Below are 13,434 nucleotides of genomic sequence, written 5' to 3' on the forward strand. Positions count from 1 at the left end.
CCGGACAGGCCGGTTCAATCGGAAAAACCGGGAATCTATCACCTAACCGGTCTGGGTAAGGTCAGAAACCGGCTAGCAAAAAATCGGTGAAAAAACCGGTCAAACCGACGGTTAACCGGTGAATCGGGAGAACCGTCCGGTTTTTTTACGGTTTATTGGTTTGCATATTAAACTTCAAAACGGCGTCGTTTTGAAGAAAAAAAAAAAAGAAAAGGGCTATCAGCTATGCACGAACCCTAAAGCCACCACCCTCAGTATCTCAGTATCTCTCAGCTCTCACCCTCTCACCCTCCCACAGCCCCTCATCGTCGTCGCACCTCTCCTCCATCGCCATCGTGGAGCTCCCCTCCTCCATCGCCGTCGCGGAGCTCCCCTCCTCCATCGCCGTCGCGGAGCTCCCCTCCTCCATCGCCGTCGCGGAGCTCCCCTCCTCCATCGCCGTCGCGGAGCTCCTCTCCTCCATCGCCGTCGCCCAGCTCGCCTCCTCCACCATCGTCGTCCAGCTCTCCACCTCCACCGTCATCGCCGAGCTCTCTACCTCCACCGTCGTTGCCGGTAATACTCTGCCTTCCACCTCGGTTCATGTATGCGGGCATGTTTCTGTTCATGGTTTTGTTCCTATTTGAGTTCATGTTCCTATTTCTGTTCATGTTTCTGTTCCTCTCTATCACAGAAAACATGCTCTTTGATGTTTATCTGGATTACATGATTTTGAGTTGCTGCTTTATGTTTATCTGGATTACATGATTTTGGTTTCTGTTTGATGAATCTTGAATCTGTTTTTGGCTTTCTATTATGATGCGTTGAAGGCAGCTGGGGATTATTTTTGCTGCTTCAATTTTGCTGCTTCATGAATCTGAGTTCAATTTTTGCTGCTTCAATTTTGCTGCTTCAATTTTGAGTTGTTGTTTCTTCAATTTTGCTACTTCATGAATCTGAGTTCAATTTTTGCTGCTTCAATTTTGAGTTGCTGTTTCATGAATTTTGCTGCTTCATGAATCTGAGTTCAATTTTTGCTGTTTCAATTTTTGCTGCTTCAATTTTGCTGCTTCATGAATCTATTTAGAAATAGGGTTTTGTTGCTTCATGAATCTGTTTGCTTCTGCTTCAATTTTTATTCATGATTCATCCATTGTTTGCTTCTATTTTTTTGTCATTTTGTTCTTATTGCTTCTTGCCTTTGGTGTTTGATTTGGATCTGATGCTTTACTGTAACAAATTATGCAGCATTGCAGCTCATTCAAAATCAGGAAATGGAGGAAATTCATAGCTGCCAAAATCAGGAAATGTTGGTGCCAGAAGTTTTCTGCTGCTGCCTTGAACCATTCCAACACTAGAAAGTGACAAAGTAATCAACATAGTTAATAAAAACAAGCTTTGTTTTAGTGCCCATTTTGGTTGTTAAAGTGACACAAAAAAGCCTGAGCTAATTGGGAAGTAGCATTGTGTTAATTAGCATTTTTTGTAGTTATCAATCTTTTTCCTTCTTCTCTCACAATGTCCCTTTGGCACTTAGGTAAGTAGCATTGTGTTAATTAGCATTTTTTGTTAGTTGAGCTAAATTATTCATTATGCTATGTTTAGGTCTTGGTGATGACTTGTGCTTTGAGGTGCATCTATGATTTTCTTATCCATCATCAATTCATATAAGTACATTAAAGGCTCAATTCTTTTTCTCTTTTGATGAGTTGCACTTTTGATTAGTTGAAAACTTGCTAGTAATTGTTTCTTTTGAATATAGAACATTATGGGTTTGTCATTATGTGCGTTTTTTTTTGTTTAGTTATAAACTTTGATGTTTGAAGTTGTTTGTGAACCTCTAATATTAAGTTATGGATAATTTATTATGTGAAATTTTAAATTTTATTAAGTTAGAAATTATTGAATTTATATATTTAAAATTATTTTTAGATTTTTTTAATAATTTTATTTAATATTTAATTAAACCGGTTGAACCCCGGTTGAACCCCGGTTGAACTTCGGTCGAACCAGTGAACCATTGAACCAGTGACCTCACCGGTTTATTGACCGGTCCGGTTCTCGCAACCTTGGTATTACCTAAACCCGACCCCGCCCCGCCCCACACAAAACCCGCCCCAGATAAAACCCGTCCCGAGCGGGTAGGGACGGAGTGGGTACCCGCGGATTCAGGTGGTGTTGCCATCCCTAATGTTGGGGAAGAAAATGGATGGAAAAATCAATTTTTCATTATTTTGTTCAACAAAGAAATTGAATGAAAAACATAAAAGTGTATATGAAGCTCACGTAAATTTTTTCTCTTCAAAGTTGTGAAGAAAACTGATTCAAAAGTGCAAATATGGATAAAAATACAAAGTTACCATTTGAAATATAATTTATATATAATATATAAAAACATTAATATAATTTTTCTCTATTATAATTTTTTCTCTTCTTACTTTTCCTTTCATTCAAGCAAAAGAAATTTTTTCCTCTATTTTCTTTTCATTCATTTTTTCATCTAAACAGCACACACAAAAAAAAAATACTTTTCTTTCCATTTTCTTTCCTCTTATTTTTTATCTTAAATCCAAACAATAGTTTAGTGTTTATCCATTTATCTTTTATTAATATTGTTATAACAAGGATACATGCATGTAACTTTATAAAAATGATATAACCTAAACTTTGACTATCTAAGAATTTATTGAGTGGCTAGAATAGCTCCACGTTACGAACCAATGAATGCTAGTAATAATGATGATCACAAAAACAGTCGAAACGGGTATTTGCAGGAATTACTCCCGTTTTGGAGCTAGATAGGGACTCCTGAAATCCTAAAGACCTGCCATGCGAAAATAAATGAGGACTAGGGGTGGCAAACGGGTCGAAACCTGTCGAGCTGGTCGCATAACCCGCCAAAAAATATGGGTTGGGCTGGAAATGTATGGCCACCAAACTTAAAAATCCCGCCTATCCTGCACCGCCTAATCCACGGAATTTGGCGGTCTTCGGCGGGGCGGAGCAGGCTTTCCCACTGGGCCAAGCTTTTATTTTGGTAGAGCTATTTTTTTTACAAATTTTTATGATGTTATTGATCTACAAAATGAACAAAGATGATAATTGAAGAAGTTTTAAGTTATATTTTGGATAATATTTGTTTTGCTTTGAACAATGCTGGTTTTATGATTTTGTTTCAAAAAATTGATTTATAATTATATTTATTACATATTTATAATTATAAAGACGTTAATGTGCGTGAATTTAAAAATTATAATTTTTTTTTAAGTTTTTAGAAATTATAAATTTATTGAAATTGTTGTGAAATTATATATATATATTGTTTAATATTTAATGGTTTATAAAAAAAGGAGATCCCGCCAGCCTACTATTAGGCCGGCAGGGGAAAAATTTAGGACCGTCTTACTAGGCGGGGCGGGCTTTTGGCAAGACAAGGCGGACTTTCCCGTTTGCCACTCCTAATAGGGGAACAGACATAAGTACCCGTCCCATGAAACTTATTAAATATACGCGAATATAAAATTATTAATTTATCCTAATTTATATATATGTAAATCCATTTCTTGAATTTAGTAACCCTAATTTCTGCCTCCAATTCGAATTTTTTCTTTTTCTTCCAAATTCATTCTCAGCCTTGATCCCCTCTCTCTCTAACTCACTTTCTTTACCTCTCATCAAGTTCGTCACTATGTCGCTCAGTATCGTCCTAAAAAATTATGTTATGTTATTATGTTGGATTATTTTTTTATGTTTTCTCCTTTTGAAATGTTATTTTTCATAACGAATATGTTATAAATTGTGTTGAATTATATTGAATTGATTATTTTATTATTTATTATATTATGTCTTTTTGTGTTAATTTTTTAAAAAGTTTTCAAAGAATATTCGTAGATACCGGAAGAGATCTACGTTCTCTAAGGGGTAATTAAACAGAAACTTGCAATAACGGAGAAAGAACGTTGACATTTTTTTTAAATAGGAATGAGGGATGAAAAGTGGGTTTCTCACGCACCCCTGAATCCTCATTACCATATTAATTTATTTTTCAATAGAATAAATTATATATTGAATAACAAAAGTTGTTATTGATTTCTTTTCACACTAACTAATACTCAACGATGGTGTTTTGATACACTATATTACCAAAAAATATTAATCGATCTAATAACTTTTGTAATGACATAAGTTTATGAATTTAAAAATTTAAAAATTATTTCATAAAATGTGAAGTTTTAACAAGTAATAATATTGATCATATTGTTTTGATTTCAAGAATGAATACGATAGCAATAAATAAAATTGTCCCAAGTAAATTTCAACAAAAACAAAAATTGATAAGTATTTCTATTAATGAAAAATTAATCTATTTTAAAGACAAATACAATTTTTTTTCTATAGATTTCCTAACTTGGCAAGTCGAGAATTAATCCACCACATATTAATACTCTATTTATTAATGGTCTGTGGCTAACTAATGGATTGTGATACACACAAGGCGAGATTCAAACTCCAAATACTTACTTAAGCGGACAAATAAGATCACCATTTAATAAATTTAAATTGATTAAAATAAATATTAATTATTTTTAATATTTTTAAATTGTAAAATATTTATAATAATAATTACTATGTATATTTTTTATTTAAATTTTAATAAAAAAATTTATATAATTTTATGTATTATCCCGTATAGGACACAGGAACATACACTAATTTTTATATAACAATCAATCCTTGATAAATTGAATTAGTTGAATTCCATTTATATAACTTTCTGGCTATAATAGTAATTTAAATTAAGTAAATTTGATTTACTTTAGTTATTTCAAAGAGTAAATTGAAATAATTTGTATAATTTTATGTATCGAGCCCTCCTCTTTATAAATCGAATCTTGTAATTTTAATTTAGTGATGGTCTTGGTAAATCAAATTTATATTATTCAGTTTACTTGTTTTTGTTAAATCGAACTTGTTTAACTCGATTTACATTGTATATGACTAAATCGAGCTTATTAACTTCGATTTACATAAAAATGTTTTAAAATCAGGACATGCATGTAACATTTTGGATTTTAGGACTTTCGTATAATATTAAAAGATATTTGTATTGTTTATGTGATTTACCCTTTAATCTATAATCAAATTGTATGAGAGGCTACTGTTGACGTTGAATACACTACAGATTATTGGGTATATATTTAATTTAATATCCAATAAATAAATATTTTGAACATGAAAATGTAAGTGTTAATAATTTTAGTAAGAGGTGAAAATTAATTTGATGTCTAATAAAGGATTAATTAGATAAGATTATTTAAAATATTTAATAAAATTATTAATAAATGACCATTTTTTGGTATTTTGTTGAGTAGTTTAGTAACTCGACGTTAGTGAATATCATACAAGTTTATATATTTTGTTTTAAAATTTGGAACACTCCTTTATATTTAGAAATGTGAATTTATTTATTCTATTTTAGTCTAGATTACTTTTGATGTTATTTGATATGACGGTTATAAATTGATTATGAAAAGCTCGGCATATACATTATAGGTCGGTTATTAAAATTAAAACGACAAATCAAAACGTTATGATCTACATACGTTGCTACTATAATTTAATAATGGACAAATTCATATCACAAACTCCTAATATAAAAGAGAAAGAAAAACTCATTTAAAGATAAGTTGAATATTGCTTAAATATAAAATTATAAAAAATTAATTTGAGCCTCGGAGCCACCTTTTATAAGTACCTCACCTTTTATAAGTATCTCCCCCTATTTTTGTTTATTTTGCATCAAGGTGTGCCTCTCTTAGAGAAAAAGTTCGAAACAGAAATAAAGAAGCTTGGAATAAAAACTCACAAAGACGAGTTATACCTCAGTCATCAAGCAAGAACACTATTAATTTAGGGGAACAATCCCCAAGCTATTTGCAGAATTACAATCAACGTTCTCTTTGTTAAAAGACTTGGCGAACTTTTTTTTTTTATTAACCATCAAATATTGTTATACAAGCATTTCAGAATAATTATTACATACGGCAGGCATGGATTACCAGTACCAATCTCTCTGCTTTTGGCATTGACATTGGTAACAGAAAGCTACGTTGAAGTATTAGATTCCATTTAGTTTGAGCTTATTAAATTAGTTGTAACCAATTCCTTGTATTTAGATTATAGTTTGTTTGAGCAAATTAATAGAAATACAGTTTCGCTTTATCCTCTGTTCTCTCTGTTTCCTTTTCTCTGTTTTTCAGCGATTTGACTCCATTGTTGCCAATCTCTTGCTACAATATTAGTTAAACTTAATGGTATGAAAATGACATGGCTAAATAGTAAATACACATTTTGATCTCTATAAAATCATTGCCATTCAAGTTTTACCATCAGAAATTTAGCTAACTTGGTTGAATACAACGGAATCCTATATACACTTTAGCATAAAATTAAATGTATGTTTTGGACTGAAGCTAAGTGTCTCACAAGACTTAAAAACATAGAAATTACAATCAAGAAGAAAAAAGGAAATTAGGGAAGAATAAGTATAGAAAATCAAAATTAATTAATTTAATATTAGTTAATTTTTTATTATTGTAAATTATAAAGTTATTTTTTAAAAAGTTTTTATCTTTTAGAGTTTAAAATTTAATATAAAATGATCATTTTAAAAAATTTGACTAATATTAAAAAAAATTGGCTCTGAAATTGAATTTATTATGAAAATAATTTGTTCCTTATTGTTTATTTATGTAGTACATGAGAATGATGAAAGGAAACTCTACTTAACCAATGCTGCATTATAATTAAGGGCACAAATAAAGCACATGTACGGAACATCATCATCATCATCATCATCATCATCATTAGGGAAACACTTACATACATATTAAATCATATATAGAATACAGAGGGACATTGATTATTATAAAAAAAAAAAGAAGAAGAAGAGGAACTTGCCTGATTTCTTTTCTCTCTATTATTATTATTATTATTATTATTATTATTATTATTATTATTATTAATTTATAGTTTTTTTTGTTTGTATCAGAATATTCACCAAGCCAGCAGCTTAATGAGTAATTCTTTGAATACTGTAAAAATACAAAGTACAAAGTACAAAGTAGTCGATCGTCCCAAACAAAGTCCATTTTCGTCTTCTGGAGAGAATCGAGCCCGGGAGAGATGGTTTTCATGCACGCTGAAACCGCAATTTGAAAGGCACATTGCTAAGAGCTAGACGATGCTTGCCCCAATTGTTATGGTCTTTATGTACCCCTATATCCATACATGGATGTCTACAACTAGGGCACACTTTGGGACAATAAGACAACTTATAATCATCCTCGTACTTCTCAATCCTGAACCAATTGCTAATAGTGTTGGCACCAGGGTTTCCTAAAACACCATTAGTCGTCACAAACCGCTGTCTAGTCGCATAGTCATAGTCTTTGAGCTTCCACACCATTGACTCGCACCGTGAATCATATGAGAACATGATATTGAGATCGGTGTTAACACGAACAACTCCTTTTTTAGCATTAACGGGTTGGAACACTACAGGCAAACCATGAAAACCATCTATGGTCGCAACGTCAAGGGGGCATGTCTCGTTACCTGTGAAGATGGCGAGAGAGATCCCAGATAAGTTAGGTGTGGCAGAGATGATGTTGTAATAATGAGAGCCGGCTCGAACAATCTTGCCGGATGTGTCAATCACTTGCTCGGGTTCATGGTTAGTTGCACCGAGCAGTGGCTTGGTGCTCAAGGCAAAGACAAGGAACAATGCAAGAACTAATGTGGTCTTCAACATTGTTTTGTTATATGAAGTTTAATAATTGTGTGTTTCTTGTGACTTGTGAAGTTGTGATAGAAGAAGATATATAGCTTGAATTTATAGGGTTAAGATAGGTCTAGTTCTGTGGACGGGCAAGTTTAAATGTGTGCAACGATGAACATGGATTTCATTATTTTTCAACTCATACAATTTGCCATATTTAAGAAACCTACCCAATTTTATCAATAATAACACGTTATTTAATTTACATTTATAAAGTCCATAGAAGAGAAGCCCATAGTACAGTTTGTTCATTCAATTGTTCAAAGCTTTGTTGCTAGTTTGCTAGCGGGCTAGATGCATGATGCATGTGATGTTAAGAGCATCTTCAATTATTTTAATTTTATTTTATTTTAGATTTTACATAATATTATATTTGTATTTGTAGGATCATATATCATAAAAATTAATTTAAAATTTAATAGTAAAATTTTATTTCATTTCATCAATTTAACAACGTTATGCAATAAGGTTATAATATTTATTTAATGAGTTTAATGAATATACAAATAATAACATTTTACTAATTTTTTTTTAAAATAATAACATATCTTCTTATTAAAATGAGTATCATTTCAAATATTATATCTAACACAAATTTTAATTCCAAGTCGATTCAGTTACAATAAAAATCAAATAAAAAAAATCTCGTTGAAATTACTCTGAGGTGCAATTTTTTTTCGATAATTGAAAAAGATTGATATTGAAATAAATGAAGCAGATATTACAACTAATGTTCTGAAAATCGAATTGGATCGATCAGTTCGACCGGATTAACCGAAAATCGATCAGTACGTCGGTTCGGTTCACATTTAAAACTGGCCTGCAAAAAATCGGTAAAAAAATCGGTCGAATCGATGGTTAACCAATGAACCAGCTGAACCGGTCGGGTTTTTGGAAAGTCCGGTTCTTCTATTTAGCATAAAACGGCATCGTTTTGGTTTTTAGAAAAAAAAAAGGAAAAACGCGTAGATGACCAAGACCCCAATCCCCTCTCCCTTCTATCTCACTCTCAGTATTCACCAAAATGGCGAAATCCCTAACCCTATCAGAGCAAACAGCCGCCGCTACTCTGTGCTTGCCGTGAAGCCCGCCTCTGTCCATGCCGTTGTCGGCCGCCTCTTTCTCGTCATCGAAACACCTCTCTCTCTCTCTCTCTCTCTCTCTCTCTCTCTCTCTCTCTCTCTCTCTCTCTCTCTCTCTCTCTCTCTGTGTGTGTGTGTGTCGAGCACCAGTCCCAATGCATAGTGCGAACGTACCCGTGCTGCCGCTGTGAGTTCTTCAATCTTTGCACTACATTGCTGTGAGTTCTTCAATCTTTGCCGTTCCTCAACATCTTCTTCGTACTCTTCTTTATTTTCACTGATTTCCTTCCTTTTTCACTTTAGTTTTTTATTTGTTTCCTCTGTTGTGGGTGGAACGAGTTATTGATTTTTTTTGTTAATTTTATTTATTCCGATTTCCTCCCTTTTACACTACATTGTTTATGTTAAAGATGGCCGATCTGTCACTCACTAAAAAATCCAAGATCTCATTGCCGTCACTTCCTTTCTCCCTCGCTACGTCAATTTATTTTGGCTGGTTTTCAATTATTTTTAATAATACTGATGCTGTGATTCTGAGTTGTTGGGTTTACTATTTTGAGTTACTGAGTTAGTATAATACTTATTTTCTGTTTTTGTGATTATGGGTTAGTGGGATTAATATTCTGAATTGTTGCTGCTTGTTTGAGTTAATTTTGTTGATGGTTAATTTTGTTAGTTTTTAATTTTCTAATTTGGAAGATGCAATCACAAAATGATTTTTCAAGTAAAATTCGTTTCATACAATAAAAATATATGTTAGTGTTGTTTTTTGTTGTAAAACATTGTTATTTTTATGCATTTTGATTTTGTTTAGTGATAAATTTTGTTAATATATGTTTGTTATTTTCTGAGTTTGGGTAATTTTCTGTTTTGTATTGTTGTGAGAATTGAGACTTTAATTGTGTTTTGTACTAGTGTGAGAATTAAGAATTGATTATGGAGGTTGATTTGTTTGAATTTGTGTAAATTGTGCTGTTTTGTTTTATTTGGATGGTGCAAGTTGAAATTAAAGGAGCATATGAAGTACTGCATTGATGATCCTGAGGAAATAAGCAAGCTTGCCACACTTCAAAAAAAAGTCTCTGAAGTTAAGGGTGTCATGATCAAGAATATTGAAAAGGCTATAAAAACCTGAAAACTTTGTTTCAGTTAGATATGCAGTTCTATTTTTTCCATAGTATCTGTTAATTTGGTTTTGAAACTTTAATCAAAATAAAATAGGAAACTTTAGTTTTGCATGTAGCTTAGCCAACTAATTTAGAAAAAAGAAAGCCTTTGGAGGAACAGGACTAGGTGGAGCAAGGAAAATTTGGTATATTTAAAATTATGTATTAAATTTTTATATCATTTTAGTGTATATTTAATTAAACCGGTTCAACCACGATTTGACTTGGTTGAACCATTGAACCATTGAACCAGTCCGATTTTCGCAATCTTAATTACAACATCTAAAGGTACATCTACTCTATGTAACAAAGGTTACAATTTTTGTTCTATCATATTCCTTCGTAGGGTAGGGTAAGAGTGCACATGATTCGGTAGGACTAAAAAATTCGGTCCGATCTTGAATATTTTGGGACTAATTTGGTATGATTTTATTAGGTTTAGAGTACTAAGGATCTTAAAAATAGATCTAGTTATTATTTTGGGTCGAGTCCGGGTCAAGGCAAACTCAGTTTCGCCCGCTCCATATGCACCCTAAAAAAATAAAAAAGGTATATATGTTTTAAATTAATTTTAATATTATGTTATATTAATTATAAGCTTATTTTTTTATTTTTAATACACTTGTGGAATTAGAAAATAGATCAAAAAGCATCAAAATTATAATTTATGGACAAATTCAAGTTCAAATATAAATATCAACTTTTTAATAACAAATTTCTTTATTATAAATAAGTGTATCATAAATAAGTTTATTTATAAATAAGTTTTTATATAAATTATTATTAAATCTTTAAAGATCCGTTTTTTACTCGATTTGGACCTGGTATAGTTGTGGCCCGAAATGTTTAGGTTTCATTGGGTTTATAGTCAAGTTAGAGTCTAAAAAATGGACCCGATATATATTTAGAATCGGATTTAGGTCAGGACAAATTTGGTTTCACCCGACCCACGAACATGTATATCCCTTCATTTGTTTTTTTTATTTGTTTTAAAAAAAATTGAAATGAAAGACGTAATAGTTACAAAAAGAGTTGGTGTAGGTATAATTCATGCTATTTTTTTATTAGCTTTAAGTATTTAGAAAGTAATTTCATGACATAATATCATAGTTTTATATTAAAAAGATTTAGAGTTCGATTTTTAATCAATTCTAAAAGAGAAAATATAGCATAAAATAATTAAAAAAATAAAAAATATATATATAAAAAAATTATTAAACAAACTTAAAAAAAGTTATTGTTTGAAAGATCGTGTTAGAGATATAATTATTTATATTATTTTTTTTTATCATTTTAAACTTTTAAAATGAACAATTTTATATCGACAATAAACAAAATAAAGAAAATACATTGCTTATTTATTATTTAATTTATTTAGTCAACGACAAGAAGTTCAACTTGAGCAATGTGAAGGACAAGTTGTACATGATAAAAATTATTCATCAAGATCTAGGCATATTTATACATAGGTTGAGCTTCACGCAAGTTGAAATCGAACTTTGAATGGCACATCACTAAGGGCCAAACGCTTGCCATATTGGTCCTCATATATCCCAATATCACTGCATTTGTGGTAACACTTCTTGCAAACACTTGGACAATAAACTAACTTATAACCATCCTCGTACTTTTCAATCTTGAACCAATTAGCAACGGTGTTGCTACTAGGGCTTCCCAACACACCATTGTTAGTTGTCACAAACCAATGCCCGGTTGAATAATCATAGTCCTTGAGCATCCATACCGTGGACTCACAAATTGATTCATATGCGAAATAGATGTTGAGATCAGTGTTAACACGAACAACGCCTTTTTTAACGTTAACCGGTTGAAACACCACGGGTTGGCCCCGGTAACCGTTTGGATCCGATGTTGTAAGCACAACATCAAGAGGGCATGTGGATTCACCTGTGCTGGTGAGGGAAAGGCCACCTACATTAGGAGAAGTAGGGACAATATAGTAATTTGAACCGGCTCGGACGACCTTGCCGGATGTGTCCACCACTTGCTCCGGCGCAGTACTGGCTGCACCGAGCAATGGTTTGGTGCTCAAGGCAAAGAAAAGGAATAGGACAAGTAATGTGTTCTTCATTGTTTTGTTATGTGAAGTTTTTAATCTTGTGCTTCTTGTGACTTATAGTGATAGGATTAGAGAAGATAGTGTATGTGAATTAATTGGGTAAGGATGGATATATAGTTCTGTGGATTAGTGTGCAACGAGATGTATAGTCAATGATTTCAACTCATACTAATAAAACCACGTACCTATGTAAATAACCACACGCTTATGAATATCTGGTTTTTGAATTTTGTTTGACTGGCATAATACAATATATTAAATAACAAAGTGTAAAGAAGAAAATTTACGGAAAATAACTCTCTTGTATTGGTTATATATGAAAAATTGGACTCAATCGGCCAAAAAGAAAAACCAGTACGAAAATTGACTAAAAATCGGTACTTACAATGTACCAGAGGGCAGTGGCAGTTGAATCAGTCTTTTTTAAAATAAATCATATTTTAAAACATATATTTTGTTATATCTGATTTAATTCCAATTGAACATGATTTAAGCATTTTGCAGGTTCAATTCCCGGGTCAAAATTTTCTAAAGTCAACTTGACCAAATTTGTATTATTATAAGGACACAGATTAAAGCACAAGTAGTGCATTGTTATTATTTATTACACATTTATATATTCCTTAAGATTTTTAGGTATAGTTATAAACTTATAATTAGACATAGGTGGAACTCATCATTACTTCAGGCACGATAATGAAACTGAACTTTGAGTGGCACATTGCTGAAAGCTAGACGCTTACCCCACTGGTCTTCATAAATTCCTAAATCGCTGCATCGGTAATAACAAGCATTGCAAACACTTGGACAATAAACCAATTTATAAGCATCCTCGTACTTCTCAATCTTGAACCAATCTGCAATGGTGTCAGCTCCAGGATTTCCTAAAACACCATTAATGGTAACAAACTGCTGTCGAATTTCATAGTTATAGTCCTTGAGCCTCCACACTGCGGACCCACAATCCGTATTATACGGAGAATAGATATTGAGATCTGTGTTAACACGAACAACACCTTTCTTGATATTAACAGGTTGGAACATTAGTGGAAGGCCTTGGTATCCATCCACAACCAGGATGTCAAGAGGGCAATCGTCGGCGTTTGTGCTGGCAAGGGTGAGCCCGCCGGCATTAGGGTATGTAGGGACAATATAGTAATTTAAACCGGCTCGAACGATGTTACCGGATGTATCAACCACTTGCTCGGGTGCAGGAGCAGCCGCACCAAGCAGTTGCTTCCTACTCAAGGCAAGGAGAAATAAGAATGCAAGCAATGGCATATTCAT

General features: G+C 32.5%; 4 protein-coding genes across 4 annotated transcripts; all 4 read right to left on the bottom strand.

Moving 5' to 3' along the window:
* Positions 1–302: 302 nt before the first annotated feature.
* On the bottom strand, positions 303–632 carry LOC130981168 (glycine-rich RNA-binding protein blt801-like). The gene has a single exon (XM_057904787.1). The coding sequence runs from the start codon at positions 630–632 to the stop codon at positions 303–305; it is 330 nt and encodes a 109-aa protein (XP_057760770.1).
* A 6,539-nt stretch (positions 633–7,171) lies between these two features.
* LOC130981169 (miraculin-like) lies at positions 7,172–7,792 on the bottom strand. The gene has a single exon (XM_057904788.1). The coding sequence runs from the start codon at positions 7,790–7,792 to the stop codon at positions 7,172–7,174; it is 621 nt and encodes a 206-aa protein (XP_057760771.1).
* Positions 7,793–11,404: 3,612 nt separating this feature from the next.
* LOC130982419 (miraculin-like) lies at positions 11,405–12,235 on the bottom strand. The gene has a single exon (XM_057906421.1). The coding sequence runs from the start codon at positions 12,157–12,159 to the stop codon at positions 11,545–11,547; it is 615 nt and encodes a 204-aa protein (XP_057762404.1). The 5' UTR covers positions 12,160–12,235; the 3' UTR covers positions 11,405–11,544.
* Positions 12,236–12,831: 596 nt separating this feature from the next.
* Positions 12,832–13,434, bottom strand: LOC130979057 (miraculin-like). The gene has a single exon (XM_057902410.1). The coding sequence runs from the start codon at positions 13,432–13,434 to the stop codon at positions 12,832–12,834; it is 603 nt and encodes a 200-aa protein (XP_057758393.1).

The sequence above is a fragment of the Arachis stenosperma genome, chromosome 5, assembly GCF_014773155.1.
Source record: "Arachis stenosperma cultivar V10309 chromosome 5, arast.V10309.gnm1.PFL2, whole genome shotgun sequence".
NCBI classification, from domain to species: domain Eukaryota; kingdom Viridiplantae; phylum Streptophyta; class Magnoliopsida; order Fabales; family Fabaceae; genus Arachis; species Arachis stenosperma.

Excerpts from the sequence above, each read along its gene's own strand:
- LOC130981168 (XM_057904787.1), bottom strand. The coding sequence starts at position 632 with ATGAACTCAAATAGGAACAAAACCATGAACAGAAACATGCCCGCATAC.
- LOC130982419 (XM_057906421.1), bottom strand. The coding sequence starts at position 12,159 with ATGAAGAACACATTACTTGTCCTATTCCTTTTCTTTGCCTTGAGCACC.
- LOC130981169 (XM_057904788.1), bottom strand. The coding sequence starts at position 7,792 with ATGTTGAAGACCACATTAGTTCTTGCATTGTTCCTTGTCTTTGCCTTG.
- LOC130979057 (XM_057902410.1), bottom strand. The coding sequence starts at position 13,434 with ATGAATATGCCATTGCTTGCATTCTTATTTCTCCTTGCCTTGAGTAGG.